The sequence below is a fragment of the Pongo abelii genome, chromosome 18 (assembly GCF_028885655.2).
Source record: "Pongo abelii isolate AG06213 chromosome 18, NHGRI_mPonAbe1-v2.0_pri, whole genome shotgun sequence".
NCBI classification, from domain to species: Eukaryota; Metazoa; Chordata; class Mammalia; order Primates; family Hominidae; genus Pongo; species Pongo abelii.
In genome coordinates, this window is record NC_072003.2 from 89,129,507 (window position 1) to 89,152,002 (window position 22,496).

A 22,496-nucleotide genomic window follows, 5' to 3' on the forward strand; every position below is an offset into this window, starting at 1 on the left:
AGTCTTGCTCTGTCACCGAGTCCGGAGTGCAGTGGCACAATCTCAGCTCACTGCAAGCTCCGCCTCCCGGGTTCATACCATTCTCCTGTCTCAGTCTCTCCAGTAGCTGGGACTACAGGTGCCCACCACCATGCCCAGCTAATTTTTTTGTATTTTTTAGTAGAGACAGGGTTTCACTGTGTTAGCCAGGATGGTCTCAATCTCCTGATCTCATGATCCACCCGCCTCGGCCTCCCAAAGTGCTGGGATTACAGGCGTGAGCCACCGCACCCAGCCTCCCACAGTGCTGGGATTACAGGTGTGAGCCGCCATGCCCGGCCTCCCGTGGTGCTGGGATTACAGGCATGAGCCACTGCGCCTGGCAATTTTTTGATATTAGGTCCCCTGAAGTCCAAAAAGAGATATATGGCTTATTTGGTATAATGAAATCATACAGGAAGCATTGTTAAAGGTAAAATGGTGTTTTTCTTGGGATTATATTTATATAAATGCGTTGTTAGTGTGTGTTCCAAAATTGTAGGAGATGCCTGTGATTCTGATACATCTTAGTATATGGTATTAGTAGTAATTATGATTATTATGTAAAATTGTTGTAACGCCACATAAGTAACCAAATTTGCTTGTCAATTATGCCTTTTTTTTTTTCTTTTTTCTGAGACAGAGTCTTGCTCTGTGGCCCAGGCTGGAGTGCAGTGGTGCAATCTTGGCTCACTGCAACCTCTGCCTGCTGGGTTCAAGCGATTCTCATACCTCAGCCTCCAGAGTAGCTGGACTGCAGGCACATGCTACCACAGCCAGATAATTTTTGTATTTTTAGTAGAGACGGGGTTTCTTTTTTATTTTTTCGAGACAGTTTTGCTTTTGTTGCCCAGGTTTGGAGTGCAATGGCACGATCTTGGCTCACTGAAACCTCCACTTCCTGAGTTCAAGCAATTTTCCTGCCTCAGCCTCCCAAGTAGCTGGGATTACAGGCATACACCACCATGCCTGGCTAACTTTGCATTTTTTTAGTAGAGACAGGGTTTCACCATGTTGATCGGGCTTGCCTCAAACTCCTTACCTCAAGTGATCCACCCGCCTCAGTCTCCCAAAGTGCTGGGATTATAGGTGTGCGCCACTGCACCCAGCCAAGACAGGGTTTTGCCATGTTAGCCAGGGAGGTCTCAAACTCCTGACCTCAAGTTATCCGCCCCCCTTGGCCTCCCAAAGTGCTGGGATTGCAGGCATGAGCCACTGTGCCCGGCCTCAATTATGTCTTTAACTGCGGCTGTTCTAAGTCTTTTGTCATCCACAATTGTTGTTTTACTTTGATCCTTTTATAGAGCAGTTTATAAACAGCTATAGAACTCCGAGGTACTTTTCAGTGTAAGTTTCTGATCACTTTAGAGATTGTGCCATTGGAATAGAGCAAAAAACTTCCAACACTCTCATTGAGAGCTGCTATATTCATGAGGATTGTTCATCCAATATTGGGCAAAACAAGAGTTAATTTTATGGACTAAACTAATATAAGACTGAAATTATCTTTTTACGTTTTTGCTTAAAACATTACTGATTCTTTCTGTTCTTTCAGAACCAAGAAAACTTTTTTTTTTTGAGACGGAGTCTCGCTATCACCCAGGCTGGAGTGCTGGAGTGTAGTGGCGCGATCTTGGCTCACTGCAAGCTCCGCCTCCCGGGTTCACGCCATTTTCCTGCCTCAGCCTCCCGAGTAGCTGGGACCACAGGCGCCTGCCACCTTGCCTGGCTAATTTTTTGTATTTTTAGTAGAGACGGGGTTTCACCGTGTTAGCCAGGATGGTCTTGATCTCCTGACCTCGTGATCTGCCCGCCTTGGCCTCCCAAAGTGCTGGGATTACAGGTGTGAGCCACTGCGCCCAGCCGAAAACTTTTTTAACTTTGAGCTATTTGCAGCTTTTAGTAATTGAGCAAAGTACACTCCTGTGAGGAAGATTTGGAACATATTTCTGTTTTCTTTTTTGTTTCTTATATTTTGCTTGAGTAGCATATTTCTTTCTGATTTCTCCAAAAATTGGGAACTATTTGTGAGCACTATTTAAAAAAAAAAAAAGAAAAACTTTTCCCTCTCCTTTCCCTTATTTGTATTCGAATGTCAGTATAATGATGTGCACATGTGCAGTAACAATCTGTTTTCTCTTGTAATAGGACATAGAGACACTGCATCTTTTACCAAGGCTTTGACTGGAATGGCATGCTTTCAAATATAAACAGACTGCTTTAAGGAATCAGTGTTGACTTACAGTGCTCATCAAAGCCCTTGGGAAAACTGGCTTCACACTGTATCCACCCAGTGGATTCTTCTTGCCCCGATGGAGCCAGTGTATCAAGGTAGGGAAACTGCAATCGAGAAAGGGTTTAATTCACACAGAGACAAGTGAATGGGAGACCAGAATTTGATGATTACTGAAATCAGTCTCCCCAAGAATTCGGGGACTAGGGTTTTCCAAAGGTAGTTTGGGGGAAGGGGTGGGGTAGCTAGGCAGTGGGTGCTTGCTGCTGATGGGTTGCGGGGGCCGGGGGCCATCGTAGGGTGTGAGACAGGGTCCTCCCGTGTGCTGAATCACTTCTGGATGGGGCTACAGGAGTAGTTGGCAGGTCCAGGTGGAGCCATCATCAGTCAGTGGGTCCTGTTGGAGCCGTAGGTATCAGACATGCAAAAAACCCTTGAGAGATACCGCCAAAGGCCAGTCTTAGGTTACAATAGCATTGTTATCTGCAGGACCTCTGGAATAATGGCTGATAATTGTTTATGTCTACATCTTAGCAGAATTCAGGCTCCTCTCCTCTCCCTAGCCTGGTGGCCCCTCATTAGTTTTACAAATACAGTTGAGTTTTGGGGAGGGGCTATTATCATTTAAACTATAAATGTCTCCCAAAGCTAGCCCAAGAATAACTGAAGGCAGCTTGAAGGCTAAAGGTCAAAGGGGGTTTGGCTAGATCAGATCTTACCCAACTGGCATAATTTTCTCAATGATATAATTGTTGTGGCCAGGCGTGGTGGCTCACGCCTGTAATCCCAGCACTTTGGGAGGCCAAGGCGGGCAGATCACGAGGTCAGGAGATCGCGACTATCCTGGCTAACATGGTGAAACCCCATCTCTACTAAAAATACAAAAAAAATTAGCCGGGCGTGGTGGCGGGCGTCTGTAGTCCCAGCTACTCCGGAGGTTGAGGCAGGAGAATGGCGTGAACCTGGGAGGCGGAGCTTGCAGTGAGCCGAGATCGCAACACTGCACTCCAGCCTGGGCGACAGAGCAAGACTCTGTCTCAAAAAAAAAAAAAAAAAAGCCTACATGGTAAATATTTATTCTTGCTACAGTTTATACAAATAACCAGGCCAAGTACAATAAGACTAAAACTTATTTTGAAAACAAATCAGTACTATCTGATTTCACTTTGGTAAAAATAGGAGACTAGAGAGAGAAAAATTATGTTTCAAAATAAACTATAGTATACCTGTTATTAGATTCTAGCCTTGCCTAAGGTTTTTCAACTTTTATTATTTTCTCTTTTTATGTTTGTTTATTTGTTTTTTGAGACAGGGTCTCACTCTGTCACCCAGGCAGTGGCGTGGTATCAGTTCACTGCAACCTCTGCCTCCTGGGTTCAAGTGATTCTCGTGCCTCAGCCTCCCAAGTAGCTGGGATTATTGGTGTGCACCACTATGGCCAGCTCATTTTTTTGTATTTTTAGTAGAGATGCATTTCACCATGTTGGCCAGGCTAGTCTCGAACTCCTGACCTCATGATCCACCCACCTCGGCCTCCGAAAGTGCTGGGATTACAGGCATGAGCCACCGCGCCCGGCCAAAGCTGTGCTTTTCTTAAAGCTCTGTGAACGAAAGCTAGACAACTTAAACCTCAGAAGAGAATAATGGTAACCTATTTATATACATAAACCACTTTCATGCCTGCCTGCTGGGTATAGACTTCAGAGGAACACAGCCTGTATCAGTTTTCTAGGATTGTTCTCTCCCCGCGCTCTTTTTTTGTTTTCTTTCTTTTTTCTTCCCTCTATTTTCCTCCCTCCCCCCCTTCCTTCCTTTCACAAAGTCTCATTCTGTTACCCAGGCTGGAGTGCAGTGGCGGATCTCGGCTCACTGCAACCTCCGCCTTCCGGGTTCAAGTGATTCTCCTGCCTCAGCCTCCCGAGTACCTGGGACTACAGGCAACCACCACCACACCCAGCTAATTTTGTTAGTTTTAGTAGAGATGGGGTTTCACCATGTTGGCCAGGCTGGTCTCGAGCTCCTGACCTCAAGTGATCTGCCTACCTCGGCCTCCCAAAGTCTTGGGATTATAGGCAGGAGCCACCGTGCCTGGTCACAACACCCGCATTTTCTTTTCTTTTTTTTTTTTTTGAGACAGAGTCTCACTCTGTCGCCCAGGCTGGAGTGTAGTGGTGTGATCTTGGCTCACTGCAAGCTCCGCCCCGCGGGTTCACACCATTCTCCTGCCTCAGCCTCCAGAGTAGCTGTGACTACAGGCGCCCGCCACCATGCCTGGCTAATTTTTTGTATTTTTTAGTGGAGATGGGGTTTCACTGTGTTAGCCAGGATGGTCTCTATCTCCTGACCTCATGATCCGCCGGCCTCGGCCTCCCGGAGTGCTGGGATTACAGGCGTGAGCCACAAAGCCCGGCCAACACCCCGATTTTCTATACCACACTCCCCCATTTTCTACGTGCTGATCAAAACCAATCTGAATGGAGTCTAGGTCTGGCTGTGGGCTGTTGGGAACAGGCCCCCAAATCTGGCCATCAACTGGCCCCAAAACTGGCCGTAAACAAAATTCTGCAGCACTGTGGCATGCTCGTGATGGCCATGACTCCCAGGCTGGAATGAGGGCAAGAAACACCTGGCCCACCCAGGGCGGAAAACCGCTTAAAGGAGTTCCTGAACCACAAATAATAGCATGAGCAATCTGTCACTCTGCTGCAGATAACCAGCCAGACCCATCCCTTTATTTTGGCCTAACCCTTTATTTCCCGTAAGAAATGCTTTTAGTTAATCTACAATCTATAGAAACAATGCTTATCACTGGTTTGCTGTCAGTAAATATGTGGGTAAATCTCTGTTTGAGGCTTTCAGCTTCGAGGGCTGTGAGACCCCTGATTTCCCACTCCACACCCTATATTTCTGTGTGTGTATCTTTAATTCCTCTAGTGCCACTGGGTTAGGGTCTCCACGACCGAGCTGATCTCGCAGTGGGCAGTGGTTTGGGCCCGACCGAGCTGGTCTCAGCAGTGGGCAGTGGTTTGGGCCCGACCGAGGTGGTCTCGGCAGTGGGCAGTGGTTTGGGCCCAACCGAGCTGGTCTTGCAGTGGTTTGGGCCCGACCGAGCTGGTCTCGCAGTGGGCAGTGGTTTGGGCCGAACCGAGCTGGTCTCGCAGTGGTTTGGGCCCTGTGTGCTCGACTGGATTTCAACAGTGAAGCCAGATTAGAGGACATGCTGGCTGCCCCGATCCTGGACCTGGACCAACAGCGCTTCCTAAACATTCCACGTCAACTTTTCTTCTTCCACCTTCCAGGGCTGGGCTGTGAAAGAGATTGGAGAGGCAGATGCCTGTGAGAGCAGCTTCTACCAGCCTTGGAAGTCAGGTCTTCCATGAGTGAGGGGAGGTATCTACTTTGTCAAACCTTGTTAGGGAATGCAGACATAGCTGCCTCTTCCCACCCAGAAGCTAAGCTTGAATGCCACCCCTCACAGAGCTTCTCTCCTGTCTTTCACTTGCTCCTGCTTATTTCTGTCACAGAACTTGACAGCATGGATATCAGCACTTGTTTCCTTCAGTCTCCCGGAGTCCCCATGTGCTGAACACAGAGGAGGCACCCAAATGCCTGCTGAAGCCACATCCCTGGACCAAGTGACCTGACCCTCACCTGGAGGACCTTCACCTCTCACCTGGTGGACCCTCTCACCTGGAGGACCGCCCCACCTGAAGGACTCCCAACTGGAGGACCCTTTTACCTGGGGGACCCCCTCATCTGGAGGACCCTATCACCTGGAGGACCCTCTTACCTGGGGGACCCCCTCTCCTGGAGGACCCTCTCACCTGGAGGACCCTCTCAACTGGAGGATCCTCTTACCTGGAGGGCCCCTCACCTGGGGACCCCTCCCCCCACCTAGAGGATCCTCTCACCTGCAGGACCCCTCACCTGGGGAACCCCCCCCCCACCTAGAGGATCCTCTCACCTGGGGGACCCCCCACCTAGAGGATCCTCTTACCTGGAGGACCCCCCACGTGGGAGACCCCCCCCCACCTAGAGGATCTTCTCACCTGGAGGACCTTCCCCCCCACCTGGAGGACCTCCTCACATGAAGGACCTCCTCACATGAAGGACTCTGGAGGACCTTCTTACCTGGGGGACCCCCTCTCACCTGGAAGAGCTTCACCTGGATAATCGCCGTGGCCTCCCACTACAGCGCAGCCGGGTCGGGTGCCCGGGCTTCACCCTAAAATAAGGCCCGAACTGCAGCAGTCGGAGCCGGTCCCTGGAGCCGAGCGCCTAGGGCGGACCCGCGGGAGCGTCTCTTGGTAACCGTTGCTAAGGAGAGGAAGCCCAGGGAGGGGCTTTCGCGCCTGCGCCGCGGGGCCGTCCGCGTCTGCGCCTGCGCGCAAGAGAGGCGGGGCCCGCGCTCGGCATGGCGGAGCCGGATCTAGAGTCCGAGCAGATCCGTCTGAAGTGTATTCGTAAGGAGGGCTTCTTCACGGTGCCTCCGGAACACAGGGTGCGCAGGGTGCCACCCGGGCAGCTCTGCCCGCCTCTCTAGCGGCACTGCTCGGCTCGGTCTGGGGAGCCTCGTGTCGCGCTGCCGCTCCGAGGCTTCTGTCACGGGCGGGCACGACAGTCCCAGAGTTCCCCGCGGCGGGGGCGGGAGCCGGGGCGGGGCGGGCTCGGGACCCCGACAGCCGGTCCCCGGAGATCTGGGGGGCCGGGGCGGGCTCAGGGATGCCTCGCACCCGCGGAGAGACGGGCCCGCGACGTGGGAAGAGCAGGCTCCGGGCTCCAGCTCGGGCGCTGCTGAGTTCACCGCCCGGGCTGGGCTTTGCAGGCTGAGCCGCGAGCCACTTGTTTCTGGGGAAAATTTACTCGCGCGACGAGTTGGAGCTTGAAGGCTCCCGCTGGGCTTGGGCTGCATCGAGCGGGGTCCGGCGCTGCCTGGCGGCTTCACGCGAGCCCTGGGCGCGGCCCTTGCCGAGGTGCCGGTGCCTTCCTCTGCAGAGACCAGGAGGGAGCTTCGGGGCGTTGGGCGATGTTGCCCAGGTGCACGGCAGGTGGGGGCGGAGAGGCCTGAACTTTGGCCGCTGGTGTGTGTTTTAACTGCTGGCTGCTGCTCTGGGAGACCAAGCCACGTGTTCAGTAAGAATCATTAACAGATCGTGGCTGGATGACAACAGGAGCCACACTTTGCTCATCCAGACGTGCAGCAGGCGCTCACCGCGTTGAGAGCCGTGTGCTGGACTCTGGGGTGAAGTAGTGAGTTGGCCTTTCCTTTTTTTCGTCTTTTTGAGACAGGGTCTCGCGCTCTCGCCCAGGCTAGAATGCAGTGGCGTGATCACGGCTCAGTGCATCGTCAGCCTCCTGGGCTCAAGTGATCTTCCCGCCTCGGCCTCCCAAGTGCTGGAATTACAGGCGTGAGCCACCGCGCCCAGCCTGGCCTGGCATTTCTTTGAGTTCAGGAAGTGTGACAAGGATTTGGACACCCAAAAATAAGAAGGGTGTCGAGAAGAGCACAAGCAGAGGATGTGAGAAAGGGGATTAAGGCGGGAAAGGGAGGTTGAGACTAGGCCATCAGTGAGTGCCAGGCCAGATGCTTCTGACTCGGTCCCCAGGTGTCAGGAACGAATCAGACTGAGGACAAATGCGGCCAGTGGCTCACACCTGTAATCTCAGCAATCCGGGAGGCTGAGGTGGGAGGATTGCTTGAGCCCAGGTTTGAGACTGAGGGTTAAGAGAAGGGAAGCCGGGAAGCCGAGAAATGGGGGCTGTGAGGTTTCAAACCTTGCTACGTGTGATTTTTTTTTTTTTTTTTTTTTTTTTTTTGAGATAGAGTCTCACTCTGTCACCCAGGCTGGAGTGCAGTGGCACATTCTCGGCTCACTGCAAGCTCCACCTCCCAGGTTCACACCATCCTCCTGCCTCAGCCTCCCAAGTAGCTGGGACTACAGGCACCTGCCACCACGCCCGGCTAATTTTTTCATATTTTTAGTAGAGACAGGGTTTCACCCGTTAGCCAGGGTGGTCTAGATCTCCTGACCTCGTGATCCACCCATCTCAGCCTGCTAAAGTGCTGGGATTACAGGCGTGAGCCACTGCGCCCGGCCTACATGTGCTTCTTAGATCCATGGAGAAGGATACAGACTCTACTAGTTCAGAGACCCCAAAATACAGGGCCTCAAGTAAGATGATGCCTTTTTTCACTCTCCCCTAATATTCTGGAGAGAAGCAGTTGGTTTGCACAGGTGGGTCAGGCATTCTGGTTCCGTTTTTTCTTCCCGTCACTGAGGTGAGGAGAGGTGAAAGCTTCCTTTCACCTGGAAGTCACACGGTCCCTTCAGCTCACATCCCAAGGCCAGATGCCACTGGGTAGCGTTTCATAACTTACAGGAGGTAGTGATACAGGGATGCTGGGACAGCAGCCTCTGCCACAGATGTATTTTTGTATGTGGGATTGAAAGGGAGTATGTAAGTGGCCGCCTCTGATATTTCTTTCAAAGCATTGGCCCAGTATCGTCACCACCTTTTCTCATCAGAAAAGCCCAAGAGGCCGGGCGCGGTGGCTCACGCTTGTAATCCCAGCACTTTGGGAGGCCAAGGCGGGCAGATCACTAGAGGTCAGGAGCTCAAGACCAGCCTGGCCAACATGGTGAAAACCCATCTCTACTAAAAATAGAAAATTAGCCGGTTGTGGTGGCACATGCCTGTAATCCCAGCTACTCAGGAGGCTGAGGCCGGAGAATCACTTGAACCCAGGAGGCGGAGGTTGCAGTGAACCGAGATCTTGCCACTGCACTCCAGCCTGGGCAACAGAGCGAGACTCAGTTTCAAAAAAAGGAAAAAAAAAAGCCCAAACGTGTGGTTGCCTTTCTGTTTGGTGAGCAAGACGTGAGTGGGCTCCCTGTTACAAATTCCACTTGAAATTTCCTCAGTTGTTCCATCAGCTGCCAAATTTCCACACTGGCAACACCCTTCTCTTTCAGCTGGGACGATGCCGGAGTGTGAAGGAGTTTGAGAAGCTGAACCGCATTGGAGAGGGTACCTACGGCATTGTGTGTGAGTGGCCAAGGCCAGGACGTGTAGCCGCAGCTCGTGGCTGTGACAGTGTGGGACGAGATTGTCGAAGCAGCAGCCGCGTCGGGGCTGGAAGGGACTCAGACCCTGAGCTCTGAACCAGGGCAGAAACTTGTTCAGGAACTTCAATTCCTGATGTAGTTATCACAAACGTTATACCATTTCTGGATAAACGTAAGCATCCGGTTGCTAATGCCCATAATCCAAATGTGTCACTGCAGAGTAGAAAGAACTGTTAGAGAAATAAAATACAGAACTTTCCAGAAGCAGCAGGAGCTGGACACGGTGCTCATGTCTATAACCTCAGCAACTCTGGAGGAGTCACCTGAGCCCAAGTATTTTTTCTTTTCGTTTGTTTTTGAGATGGGTCTTGCTCTATTGCCCAGACTGGAGTGCAGTGGCATAATCATAGTTCACTGCAGCCTCGACTTCCTAGGCTCAAGTGATCCTCCCACCTCAGCCTCCTGAGTATCTGGGACCACAAGAGTGCATAAGCACACCCAGCTAATTTTTAAATTTTTGGTAGAGATGGGATCTCCCTGTGTTGCCCAGGCTGGTCTTGAACTTCTGGGCTCAAATGATCCTCCTGCCTCAGCCTCCCAAAGTACTGGGATTACAGGTGTGAGCCACTGCACCCGGCCAAGCCTAGGAGTTTGAGGCTGCAGTGAGCTGTGATCGCGCCACTGCACTCCAGGCTTGGCAACAGAGTGAGACCCTGTCTCAAAAAAACCAAAAACACCACACACAACTGAAGCTTATAACAGCTGTGAAATTGGCGTAGGTCATTCTGGAAGCTGCACACATTAGCACGATGTTTTGTAGAGCCATCTTCACACAAAATAAGGTTTGCTTTTTTCTGCATAGAGTACCTTATTTGCTTTTAGGACATTACAAGAGAGCACAAAGCAGTGATCTGCATGCTAAGGAGAACACGGAGAGCCTGGAGCCACAGAACTGAGTAGCTGGAGGCCAGGGTCCAGCACAGAGCAAAGTTGGGCACCCCCTGCCCAGTTCAAATGAGGAAACGCCCCAGGAAGCACGCGTCTCAGGCTAGGGGTGTTGCACAGAGTGGGGTCTGAGTGTCACTGGGCGTGAGGTTGTCAGAGGAAAGAACGGGGACCCCTGTGGCTCAGGGAGAGGCTCCCGTGCAGCGCTAGGGAGCCCACGAGGGGCATCGAGATGATATCACCAATGCGTTTCCATTCTAGATCGGGCCCGGGACACCCAGACAGATGAGATTGTCGCGCTGAAGAAGGTGCGGATGGACAAGGAGAAGGATGGTGAGCAGGAAAATGGGGTGTTGGGACCTCGCACTGGGAGGAGGCAGAAGGATGTGAGTTACCTGAAGTTTCCTCAGAGCGACTGCACGGTGGTTGTAGGGGGGGCCAGCCTCTGGGAGGGTTCTGGTGTGGCCCAGCACGTCACCCCCAGGTCTACATGCAGCCTCAGCTGTCTGCCAGGAGGGCTCTGCGGTCTCCATCTCCTCCTACCTCCTGTCTGGTGAGGCCACCTCACTGCAGGCTCAACTCTGCCGTCCCCTCCACCCCCAGCACCTGCCATGCCCCAGATGGATGTCCACGGTGGTTAGAGAGGTGCCAATTCGTATTTGGTCAAGGAAGAGTTAACAGTGCTTATTGGGCCGGGGGCGGTGGCTCACGCCTGTAATCCCAGCACTTTGGGAGGCTGAGGCAGGGGATCACCTGAGGTAGGGGATCACCTGAGGTCGGGAGTTCGAGACCAGCCTGACCAACATGGAGAAACCCCATCTCTACTAAAAATACAAAATTAGCAGGGCGTGGTGGTGCGTGCCTGTAATCCCAGCTACTAGGGAGGCTGAGGCAGGAGAATTGCTTGAACCCGGGAGGCAGAGGTTGCAGTGAGCCGAGATGGCGCCATTGCACTCCAGCCTGGGCAACGAGCGAAACTCCATCTCAAAAAAAAAAAAAAAAATGCTTATTGGGGTCGCCCCGATTCTCCCTGAGGTGGGGACACTGCAGCACCTGGTATCAGGTGTTCGTGAAGCCCAAGAGTGGCCGGGGTTGGGGCTTCCCCGCTATCACTGGGGTGGGGCTCGCTGAGGCCGCCTCCCTCCCCAGGCATCCCCATCAGCAGCTTGCGGGAGATCACGCTGCTGCTCCGCCTGCGTCATCCAAACATCGTGGAGCTGAAGGAGGTGGTTGTGGGGAACCACCTGGAGAGGTACGGGGTCTCCTGGTCTGCATCGGGCCCTAGGGAGCATGTATCTTGGGCTAGAGGTGTTGCACAGAGCGAGGACTGAGTGTCACTGGGCATGAGGTTGTCAGAGAAGAGATGACCCCACCTCACCGCCTGGCTCAGCCTGTTGTCTGAGGGGAACACAGGTTGTCCTGTCCATGTCCCCTCCTGCAGCAGGGGAGGCTCCACTTTGACCCTTTAGGAGAAGGCCGGAGGGTGGCATGCATCTTCTGTTTCTTCCAGCATCTTCCTGGTGATGGGTTACTGTGAGCAGGACCTGGCCAGCCTCCTGGAGAATATGCCAACACCCTTCTCAGAGGCCCAGGTGCGTGGCAGAGGGGCCTGGGGTGGGGGAATGGGCTTCATGGGCCCTTGTGGTGCACATTTATAACAAAACAGGGCACCTGGGGACTTGCAGAGCTGCTGCTGCCTCTGCCTCCACCTCACACTGTCTCAGCGAGCTTCAATGAGGTGGAATTCCTGTGGTGGGGGCATCTGCTGGGAGTAGGCAGCCCCGGGGCCGAGAGCCTTGTGAGGGCACTGGTTTCCTGGGCTGTTGGGACTGCTAGTCCTGCTGGCCAGTGTGGGTGTGGCAGGGCCCAGCCGGGCTTCCCTGCAGGCTCACCCTGACTGGTACCTCTGACCCTCTGCACAGGTCAAGTGCATCGTGCTGCAGGTGCTCCGGGGCCTCCAGTATCTGCACAGGAACTTCATTATCCACAGGTGGGTGACAGCTAGGCAGAGTTGGAAGCACAAATTCGGCTGAGGCCTGATTCTGCTGCCCCTGTGGAAAGTTACTAAAAGCTCAAGGGTTCCCAGCTGCAGCAGCCTGCCTGCTGCTCACACTCCATTTGTGTTTTTTTCTGAAATAGAGAAGGGGTCTCTCTGTGTTGCCCAGGCTGGTCTCAAACACTTGGGCTCAAGTGATCCACCCACCTTGGCCTCCCAAAGTGCTGGGATTACAGGTGAGAGCCACCACCCCCGGCCATGCACTCCCATTTTTAAAAGGCCCAAACATGAACAGCATGTACGAGTTAATGAAAAAAAAAACAAAGATACTAGGCCGGGCACGGTGGCTTACGCCTGTAATCCCAGCACTTTGGGAGGCCGAGGCGGGCGGATCATGAGGTCAGGAGATTGAGACCATCCTGGCTAACACGGTGAAACCCCATCTCTACTAAAAATACAAAAAATATATATATATATGAGCCGGGCGTGGTGGCGGCGCCTGTAGTCCCAGCTACTCGGGAGGCTGAGGCAGGAGAATGGCGTGAACCCGGGAGGCGGAGTTTGCAGTGAGCTGAGATCGCACCACTGCACTCCAGCCTGGGCGACACAGCGAGACTCCGTCTCAAAAAAAAAAAAAGATACTAAAAAGCCCAAACCTGAGGAAACGTGCAGGAAGTCTACAGGCATCAGTGCCGTGGGGGAGACCTCAGCCCCCCGTGGCCCTCTGGGAGCCACCTGCCACTGTTTTTCTATCGCAGGGACCTGAAGGTTTCCAACTTGCTCATGACTGACAAGGGTTGTGTGAAGACAGGTGGGTGCAACTTGGGCCAGGCCCTGTCCCTAGATGGCAGCTTGTCAGCCCTCACTTGGCAACACACGCTTCCCTTTCTGCTGCAGCGGATTTCGGCCTGGCCCGGGCCTATGGTGTCCCAGTAAAGCCAATGACCCCCAAGGTGGTCACTCTCTGGTAAGTCCTTCTGAAGCATGGTGGCCCCTGGGGACCAGGCCTGCCTGGTGGAGGTCTCCTTGGGGATGTCAGGCCGAAGCTGCAAGTGGCCTTGGGAATGTTAAGCTACAGAGTCTGTGCACGCTGAGAAAGGCTGGGTCTAGGACAGCCTCCAGGACACAGCAGGGCTGTGCCACAAAATGGTGAGAGCCGGGCTCAGTGGCATCAAGGGCCTGCCTAGATGAGACACACCTCGCCTTCAGAGCTGGAAACACACCGTGGCCGTGAAACCATCTCTGGAGGGAAGGCTGCTTCACAGACTGAAGGACGGGCAGCTTGCATGCTTTCCCTGGTTCTTCCTCCTGGATACTTTTAGCCGAACAGGGTCATGCTTAGCCAGGGCTGAACATGAGAGTTGGTCAGACCCAGGTCAGGACCCCAGTGTTGTGTACTCCCCATCTGAGAACGGGTTGGTAGTGGCTGGTGTGGCTGTGTGCTGAGGGTCCGTGGTCCCTGTGACTCTCAGGACACCGCCGCACGTGACAGCTCTCGCCCTCGGCAGCTGTTGCTGTGTGCGCCACCTGGATCTGCAGGGCCTGGGGCAGAGGGTGGTCCAAGTTGGGACAGGTTTCCAGGCCACCACAGGCTCTCAGGGAGGCTGTGTCCTGTGGAGGCCTGGGCTGGGGGAGAGGAGCCGGCTGTATTGAGGTGGGTGCTTCTGTGTGCAGGTACCGAGCCCCCGAACTGCTGTTGGGAACCAGCACGCAGACCACCAGCATCGACATGTGGTGAGGAGAGATGATTACCACTCCTGGGGCCTCAGGAAGGGCTGGGACAGGAGCTGGGTCACCTGGTTCCTGAGCTCAGCCTCAGGGGAGGGGCAGGAGTGCATTGGGGTCTTTGCCAGCCTCCCACTCCCAGGGAGGTGGGCCTGAGCCTGGGAACCCAGGAGGAGGTGTGAGAACTTAGCTTGCTGTTCTCAGGCCGGGAGCACAGAGGTCTGCAGGAGGCATGCCTGCCCCTGCCCTTGTCACCCCGGGAGGCCTGCGGGGCCCAGGAGGGGAGCCAGTGGTCCCTGCCTGTCCTTCACAGTGTCCCTGACCCAGCGTGCCTCACGCTGGCAGGGTCAGCAGAGGTCTGGCTGCAGTGAGGTCCGCTGTTCTCTGCAGGGCTGTAGGCTGCATCCTGGCCGAGCTGCTGGCGCACAGGCCCCTTCTCCCCGGCACTTCTGAGATCCACCAGATCGACTTGATCGTGCAGCTGCTAGGGACGCCCAGTGAGAACATCTGGCCGGTGGGCATCCTGGGCAGGCCCGCAGCCCCCGTCCGTGCCCACACCCTCTGCGCCCCGCAGCCCCCGTCCGTGCCCACACCCTCTGCGCCCCGCAGCCCCCGTCCGTGCCCACACCCTCTGCGCCCCGCAGCCCCCGTCCGTGCCCACACCCTCTGCGCCCCGCAGCCCCCGTCCGTGCCCACACCCTCTGCGCCCCGCAGCCCCCGTCCGTGCCCACACCCTCTGCGCCCCGCAGCCCCCGTCCGTGCCCACACCCTCTGCGCCCCGCAGCCCCCGTCCGTGCCCACACCCTCTGCGCCCCGCAGCCCCCGTCCGTGCCCACACCCTCTGCGCCCCGCAGCCCCCGTCCGTGCCCACACCCTCTGCGCCCCGCAGCCCCCGTCCGTGCCCACACCCTCTGCCCGCAGCCCCCGTCCGTGCCCACACCCTCTGTGCCCCGCAGTCCCCGTCCGTGCCCACACCCTCTGTGCCCCGCAGCCCCTGCCTGTGCCCATGCCCTCTGGCCCTCAGCCCCTGCCTGTGGCCACACCCTCTGTGCCTCAGCTCCTGCCTCCCGTAGGGCTTTTCCAAGCTGCCGCTGGTCGGCCAGTACAGCCTCCGGAAGCAGCCCTACAACAACCTGAAGCACAAGTTCCCGTGGCTGTCGGAGGCCGGGCTGCGCCTGCTGCACTTCCTGTTCATGTACGACCCTAAGAAAAGGTGCTGATCTCCGCACGGGGGGCGGGGACCCCCACCACCCACACTGTCCAGACCGTTTCCCAGAGCTCAGCCTCACTGCGGTGGAGAGGCCCCTCCCCAGGCACAGCCGCTCGGAGTGGTTTCTGGCCACCAGGCTTCCTTTGAGAATTTGAATCACAGGCTGCTCAGCTGGGTGGGAGATGAGGAAGCTGGACTCACGAGTCGCACTAACGCAGGCTGCCTCCTCCAGGGCGACGGCCGGGGACTGCCTGGAGAGCTCCTACTTCAAGGAGAAGCCCCTACGTGAGTGTGCAGGGTTCCTGACTCGCTCTGCGGGGCGTGGCTGGGCCCCTACGTGACTGTGCAGGGTTCCTCAGACTCACTCTGCAGGGGCATGGCTGGGAGCCCGTTTTGCCCGGGGTGGGTGGTGAAGTGGTCTGGTGCCCTCACTGATGGCACACCCTTTCTGGGGTAAGAGAACAGGGGCATGTGGAGGCACAGACAGCCCAGGGCCAGCTCCAGAGGCAGAGCTGGACTCAGACCTGGGCCTGCTCCTCCTATCTGGGGCCCTGCCCCACCCAGCACTGAGCCACCCTTTTCCCTGCAGCCTGTGAGCCGGAGCTCATGCCGACCTTTCCCCACCACCGCAACAAGCGGGCCGCCCCGGCCACCTCCGAGGGCCAGAGCAAGCGCTGTAAACCCTGACGGTGGGCCTGGCACACGCCTGTATTCCCACACCAGGTCTTCCGATCGGTGGTGTCTGTGAAGGGTGCTGCGAGCCAGGCTGACCAGGCGCCCAGGATCCAGCTCATCCCCTTGGCTGGGACCATCCTCCACTGACTTCCTCCCACTGTCTGCCCTGGACCCACTGATGCCCCCAGAAAAAGGCCGGGTGATGCCAGGGGGCTCCCAGCCCGTGCACCCTGGAAGGGCAGGCCTGGAGGCTCCATCCGTGGCCGCAGGGGTCTCATGTGGTCCTCCTCGCTATGTTGGAAATGTGCAACCACTGCTTCTTGGGAGGAGTGGCGGGTGCAGTCCCCCCGCTGTCCTTGAGTTGTGGTGGACGCTGGCCTGGGATGAGCGGGCCCAGAAGACCTTCGTATCCCTTCTCAGTCGCCCGGGGCTGTCCCTTGCATGGGTCGGCTGTGGGGACCCCCAGGTGGGCCTGGCAGGACTCCAGATGAGGACAAGAGGAACAAGGTATGGGGTGGGAGCCACAATTGAGGATACCCCGAGACTACCAGGAGAGCCCTGGGCTGGAGGCTGAGCTGCATCCCTGCTCCCCACATGGAGGACCCAACAGGAGGCCGTGGCTCTGACGCTGAGCGAAGCTATAGGCTCTTGTTGGATAAAAGCTTTCTTAACAGACATGGTTTCACCAGTGTTTAATGTGCTCTGATGTTGACCATCCCTCTGAGTGTTCTGGGGAGGAGGGGGGTGGGGCAGAGGGTCAGGAAAGCAGGCTCAGCTTCCAGGGTGAGGGAGTTGTGGGCCCAGAGGGGCTGTCACAGTGGATGCACCCTGCCCCCTCCCTCGCCAGACCCGAGGTTAGGGCAGAGCCACCTCCTCGCCAGCCTGTGGGCTGCACCCAAAGGAATGGAGGGCAGGGGCACCATTACCACTGGACCCACCAAGACCCATCCGCCTGGGTGGGCTGCCCACAGGCCCTTCCGCCCAGCAGTAGTGACGCTCAGGGCCTTCCCAGCTGTCAGCCAGTGCCCGTTCCTGCGGCTCTCGTGCACCTCTACATCTGGTTTGAGGTCAGGTCATTTCCTGTCTGTGGGCCCAGCTGCTGTGACACCCGAGGGGAGGGCCGGGGTCCCCAAAGCCAGGTCAGCTGTGCACCCGGCAGAGCCCCGCAGATTGGCCCCAGCAGAGCTTGGGGCGGGGGAGCTTGGTGTCACCCACAGGCCCTTGAGGACACTCGTGTGGAGAATCCCTGGGACACGTGGAGGACCCCCAAGTCCTGAGCCCCGTACTCTGTACTGCAGGGAGCGGGCCGGGAGCTACAGGCCTTGGGGCACAGGGGTCCTTCTCAGGGACAGGTTCAGGCACTGGCTGGAACAGGCTGGACCCCTCCACCCAGCACATGTGGGCTTGCATCTGGGTTCCGAGGGTCGGGAAATGTGGAAAGGCTCCTTGCTGGCCGGCTTAGGCCTGCTGCCCTCGGAGCCTTCCATATACAGAGTCCCACCTCCAGCAGGGGTTGGCCTGGACTCTCCAACCCCCTGCTGTGCCCAGGACTCCCCCAGGGACAAGGCAACCAGAGGCCCAGACCCCTCCCCAGCAAAGAGAAGCACCACGGGAGCTGTCTCCCAAGAGCCCTTGACCTGGGGCCCAGCTGGCCTAGGGCCGGGCCCCGGGGCTGTTGTAGAGCAGAGTGTCCATCTGTGCACGCTGTAGCCACAAGCGCCGCTGGGCGTCGCCAAGCAGCACACGCAGCGAGTGGCCCGGACGGCAGGCGGGCAGGGCTGCACAGTGGGCAGCGTGCAGCTGGCGACAGGTGTCGCAGCAGAGGGTGGGCAGGGCGCCAGGGGACAGGCAGCTGTGTGCCTGGTAGCCTGGGGGCTCAGAGACAGACCTATAGGCTGAGGCTGGTACCCCCTCTGCCCGAATACGCCTCGGGCTGGCCCCTGCAGAGCTTTCAGGGGTGGCCAGGTCCCCAGGCCTACTCAGCTCACGGCGCAGAGAGAGGAAGGAGAAGGCAGAGGGTTCGGGTTCCAGCCCCTCCTCCAAGGCCCCATACGGTGGGCTGCTGGCCTGCGGCAGCTCCTCAGCTGGGGGCTCCCAGGCCCGGCCCCCAGTGCCCCAGAGTTTGGCACTCTGCTCCCAGAGTGGCGACCTGTAGGCCAGCTCCGCTGACGGTGAGTCAGGGCCTGGTGACGGCTCCCCGTACAGGCTGGCGTCCTCCGACCCCTCGTCCTCCTGCAGGTCCCGGTATAGGTCCAGTGGGGCCCTGTAAGCAGCAGGGGAGCCTCGGGGGGGCAGGGGTGGCGGCTCCTCATCCTGGGCCAGTCGCTGCTGCAGCCAGGCCACACAGGAGGCCACGTCCCCACTGGCACGCCGTGCCTGCAGCAGCTCCTCAGCTGGCAGCACACTGGTGCCCAGCTGGGCCAGCACCTCGCCCAGGATCTCACACTCCAGCCGGAGGGCGAAGCAGCCCAGGGCCACCTGCACCAGCTGGCAGGCAGGGGGCAGGGCGGCCACCATGAGCCGATGGCTGTCCCTGCGCACGTAGCCCATCTTCTGGAAGCTCTTCAGGAGGAGGTCGTCTGAGAGCACACCCTTCAGCACGTGCACGTAGCCCCCGGAGAAGGTCTGCAAGGGAGCGGCCCGGTCAGTGGCTGCCCACCCTCCCCTAGGCCAGACCCTAGGGTACAGTGGGTCCGGGATCGGTTGGCTCAGGCCTTGGCAGCTTCTGATGCTCAGATCCAACCCCAGAGACTAGGCTTAGCCAGTCTGGGCCAGGCCCAAACATGATAATTTTTTTTTTTTTTTTAATACAGAGTCTCGCTCTGTCATCCAGGCTGGAGTGCAGTGGCTCCATCTCAGCTCACTGCAGCCTCTGCCTCCCAGGTTCAAGCAATTCTCCTGCCTCAGCCTCCCGAGTAGCTGGGATACAGGCACCCACCACCACACCTGGCTAGTTTTCATATTTTTAGTAGAGACAGGGTTTCACCATGTTGGCCATGCTGGTCTCGAACTCCTGACCTCAAGTGATCCGCCCGCCTTGAGCTCCCAAAGTGCTGGGATTACAGGCATGAGCCACTGTACCCGGCCTAGAATTTTTTTTGAGACAGAATCTCGCTCTGTCTGGAGTGCAGTGGCGCGATCTCGGCTCACTACAACCTCCTCCTCCCAGGTTCAAGCGATCTTCCTGCCTCAGCCTCCCGAGTAGCTGAGATTACAGGTGCGCGCCACCACGCCCCACTAATTTTTGTATATTTAGTAGAGACCGAGTTTCACCATGTTGACCAGGAAGGTCTTGATCTCTTGACCTCATGATCCACCCACCTTGGCCTCCCAAAGTGCTGGGATTACAGGTGTGAGCCACCGCACCTGGCCGAATTTCTTAAATTTAATGGAAAAAACAACTAATACATTAACCTGGCTCACGAATCAGAACAAGATAAAGAGCCCCTGTACTGAGAAATTCCACTGTCTTCTGGGTCCCACCGCTCCCTTCACCCCTGGAGATGGCCTAATCTAATTAGTTTTGAATATACTTGCCCAGGTGTTTGTTTTGCAAACCCAAATACAGATTTTGTTTGCCCCTCGTATGAGGTAGCCCCCCCTTTTTTTTCACCTCTTTGTAAGGTCTCTAACCAAAGCTAGACAGGTAGCCTCTTAAACGTGTTGTTCTGAACTTTTTTTCCATTATAGTCTTGCAGCAGCGAATTTTTGTATTTTTTAATAGAGACGGGGTTTCACCATGTTGGTTAGGCTGGTGTCGAACTCCTAACCTCGTGATCTGCCCACCTCGGCCTCCCAAAGTGCTGGGATTACAGGCGTGAGCCACCGCGCCCGGCCAAGGGTGAGTGCTTTCTCGCCTACACTTAGGTGAAGAACTAAAGGAGCTCAGGACAATCACTGAGAGCGCCTCCTGACTCTCAAATTCCCTAACTGCGGGACTCCCAGCATCTAATGCCAGGACACGGCCCACGTGTGGAGCACCCAGTGCCTGCAGCACTGAGCTCGGGGCTTCGATTCATTCCTCTGGCCCCATGAACTGGACTGTTCCTGTGTCGCTGTCTCAGAGGAGGAAAGGGGCTGACAGAGATTAGCTAACTCGGCCAAGGCCTCGCGGCCAGGAGGCAGCAGAATTAGGTCCAAACCAGGGCTGCCCGGCACTGAAGCCGGTTATTTCCCCGCCCCGCCCCCCGGGAGGCCTCAAGGGCGGGTCTGTGCGTTCTCTCTCATGAATGAAAGTCCCGGCCCCTCCGACCAGCAGGTGTCCCCGGGGAGCCGCGCAGAGGCTGCCGCTGGCATGGCAACCGGCGGAGGCGTAGCTCGCCCACGTGCCCAATGACGTCATCGGCTTCCTACTCTTCCGAATTAGCTCAGAGCTCCCAGCGGCCCTGCCCCCTCCTGCCGCCAAGAGCTCACCTAGAGAGGCCAGGCCAGCCCTGGGCACAGCCTCCCGCCCCAGGCCGAGGAGTTCACTAGGTCTGAGCCCAGCCCTGAGACTTCACAGGGATGCACCCATCTGCAGTCCTCCCAGCCTCGGCGGCCTTCTCTGCAAATGGGATTGGCTCATATCCTGGAGGAATTAGGATGACCATGGGAACTCAAGTCCCTTCTGTGCCCCCGTCCTAAGATTTCCATGGCAACTGGGGCCGCGAGGCCTCTTAGGGAAGACACTGACGCAAACTCTCAGGGCAGGACCCCGTAGGCAGCACCCAAGCCTGCCCTCGCCCACCCCATGTTCTCAGCCCTAGGAGTGGGTGCCCCCACACGCCCACGACCCCTCAGCGCTCGGAGCCTTGAGAAGCCCACCGGGCACTGAGGACACTTGAAGCCCCTCTGTCCCGACAGGCGTGGTCCCCCATGGTCGACGGCCCGGCGACCGGCAGGCCAGGACGAGGGGCGCGCTTCTCCTGGCCTGGCGCCTACCTTGATGGTGGTGAACTCCTTCCTCCAGGGCAGCAGGTACAGGTGCACCGCGGCGAGCTCCAGCAGCTCGAAGGCGCGGGCCAGGCCGCGTAGCGCGGGCGCCAGGTCGGCGCGGCCCCACAGCCCGTCGGTGAGCAGCGCCAGCGCGTCGTCCTGCAGCGCCCCGTGCAGGTCGAAATCCTCCACCAGGATCTGCCAGAGCACCGCACGCAGCGAGGGGTCCCCGCACACGCCCGCGCGGCCCCGTCGCAGCTCGCGCTCCAGGCACAGGCGGTAGTCCTCGGACAGGGAGCTGCTGCCCATCCTGCGGCGGGCGGGGGTCGGGGGTTCAGGGATCTAAGGCCGCGCCCAGCCAGCCGCGCTCTCCCCGAGCCCCCACCCAGCGTCCCCAGGACCCGTCGAGCCTGGAGACCCCGCCCCCAGCGGCTGGGCGCCCCCGGTATATTCGGCACCCCGTACCCTGGAGACCTCGGGCCCATCAGCTGCCCGCCCACCCAGCGATCCAGGCCCCTCCAGCTGAGCGCCCCCGCACCTCCAGCCCTTCCCTCCAGCCTGGGTACCTCGGCCTTCCAGGGGCGCCCCCGGTTATCGACCGCACCCTTCTCTAGAGACGCGCTTCCGCCCTCAGAGCCCTCTCCCGACCAGAGCCCCGTCGCCCGGCAGATGGAGCTGCGAACCCCGCGGGTGACGGCGCTACCTGTCTGTCCCCAGCGGTCTCCGACCGCCGCCGATCAGTTCGGGCCTCCCCGCGCGCCGCGCGCTTCCGCCGGGAGTCGGCTCCGCCCGGGGTCCGCGGCCGTGACGCTGGGGGCGGGGCTTGGCACAGGCCCCGCCTCCGAGTAGTTTAGGAGGGGCGGGGCCTAGTGAAAGGGGAGGAGGAGGTGTCCAGCCCGTCCCAGCACCTGCGCGAGGCACCCCGAGAGCCTCCTGTCACCGCGTCGCCCGTCTCCTCACGGGACCGGTATCGTTCACGACGCCCCTGGGCCGAGGGCTGCGGGCTCATGGCAGGCGCTCAGTGAACGTTGTGCCTGGGCCGCTCCTCCCCACGAGACAGGGACCCAGCCTCAGGCGCCCCGGCCGAGGGGAAGCAGGTGCGCGGGCTCGTCCCCTGTGGGGTGGGGCCACCGGCATTACCTGGCAGGGATTGGCTGGATCCTGGGAAGAGCCGTTCCTGCGGGGCGGGGCCACCTGCATTACCTGGCGGGGATTGGCCGGACCCGGGGGCGGGCCTCCCGTGTGGGGCGGGGCCATCCCCTTGCGGGAGGGGCCCGCGGCACATAAGGTGGGCGCAGGGACAAGCCTTTCAGCCTCGTCTGAAACAGCAGCCTCAGGTGGATGGGGGGACCTCAGATTCTGTTTATGCTGGCTCCGCTTCCCGGCCTCCTGCACTTGCCGTCTGCAGCCCTTGAGAGCATCGTCTGGGTGGGTCTCTGAGGCAGGGCGAAGCCGCCCCCTCTCTAGGCTAAAAGCTGACCTGGGCCGCGGATCCATCCAGGCTAAATCTGGGCCACGACTTCCCAGAGACGTTTTCTTCGCTCGGGTTCCTCTGTTCTGTGCTAAAGCCACTTTCTCGCATTGCCCAGGCTGTGCTCCTTTACGTCTGTGTCCCTCACCTCTCCAGGCCACCAAAACCAAGGCCCAAGTTTGTTGAAACTTTTCCTGGGCCTGGGCGGCGAGGTCCCTGCTTTTTCTTAGAATTTTTACCTG

The 22,496-nt window shown here is 57.7% G+C and overlaps 2 protein-coding genes and 2 long non-coding RNA genes across 5 annotated transcripts; 1 reads left to right on the plus strand and 3 right to left on the minus strand.

The window, feature by feature from the left end:
• Positions 1 to 2,331: 2,331 nt before the first annotated feature.
• LOC129050875 (uncharacterized) lies at positions 2,332 to 6,543 on the minus strand. The gene is made up of 3 exons (XR_008514763.2): positions 6,402 to 6,543; positions 3,779 to 5,557; positions 2,332 to 2,648 (listed from the first exon to the last, which is right to left on the minus strand). It is a non-coding gene; the product is annotated as an uncharacterized LOC129050875 (long non-coding RNA).
• A 78-nt stretch (positions 6,544 to 6,621) lies between these two features.
• CDK10 (cyclin dependent kinase 10) lies at positions 6,622 to 16,544 on the plus strand. Its single transcript, XM_002826772.6, has 13 exons — positions 6,622 to 6,752; positions 9,226 to 9,298; positions 10,525 to 10,596; positions 11,413 to 11,515; positions 11,774 to 11,855; positions 12,186 to 12,253; positions 13,018 to 13,070; positions 13,157 to 13,226; positions 13,934 to 13,993; positions 14,375 to 14,498; positions 15,058 to 15,197; positions 15,427 to 15,479; positions 15,784 to 16,544. The coding sequence occupies exons 1-13, from the start codon at positions 6,666 to 6,668 to the stop codon at positions 15,879 to 15,881; spliced, it is 1,083 nt and encodes a 360-aa protein (XP_002826818.2). The 5' UTR covers positions 6,622 to 6,665; the 3' UTR covers positions 15,882 to 16,544.
• LOC134760438 (uncharacterized) lies at positions 8,453 to 14,380 on the minus strand. Its single transcript, XR_010137871.1, has 2 exons — positions 13,458 to 14,380; positions 8,453 to 12,314 (listed from the first exon to the last, which is right to left on the minus strand). It is a non-coding gene; the product is annotated as an uncharacterized LOC134760438 (long non-coding RNA).
• Positions 16,545 to 16,546: 2 nt separating the features above from the next.
• On the minus strand, positions 16,547 to 21,872 carry SPATA2L (spermatogenesis associated 2 like). 2 transcript variants are annotated; one of them, XM_024233158.2, is made up of 3 exons: positions 21,487 to 21,872; positions 20,790 to 21,093; positions 16,547 to 18,494 (listed from the first exon to the last, which is right to left on the minus strand). In XM_024233158.2, exons 2-3 carry the CDS (start codon positions 21,090 to 21,092, stop codon positions 17,523 to 17,525), a joined length of 1,275 nt encoding a protein of 424 aa, XP_024088926.1. In that variant the 5' UTR covers position 21,093; positions 21,487 to 21,872; the 3' UTR covers positions 16,547 to 17,522. The 2 variants fall into 2 exon arrangements, with proteins under 2 accessions (XP_024088926.1, XP_024088927.1); XM_024233159.2 differs by having other exon boundaries at positions 21,350 to 21,569.
• Positions 21,873 to 22,496: the final 624 nt, after the last annotated feature.

Bases quoted from the DNA above. Each gene is read 5' to 3' on its own strand.
- SPATA2L (XM_024233158.2), bottom strand. From the start codon at position 21,092: ATGGGCAGCAGCTCCCTGTCCGAGGACTACCGCCTGTGCCTGGAGCGC. The intron at 18,495-20,789 runs GTAGGCGCCAGG...GCTCCCTTGCAG, and splicing joins AGGAGTTCACCACCATCAAG to ACCTTCTCCGGGGGCTACGT.
- CDK10 (XM_002826772.6), top strand. From the start codon at position 6,666: ATGGCGGAGCCGGATCTAGAGTCCGAGCAGATCCGTCTGAAGTGTATT. The intron at 10,597-11,412 runs GTGAGCAGGAAA...CTCCCTCCCCAG, and splicing joins GATGGACAAGGAGAAGGATG to GCATCCCCATCAGCAGCTTG. The intron at 14,499-15,057 runs GTGGGCATCCTG...TGCCTCCCGTAG, and splicing joins CCAGTGAGAACATCTGGCCG to GGCTTTTCCAAGCTGCCGCT.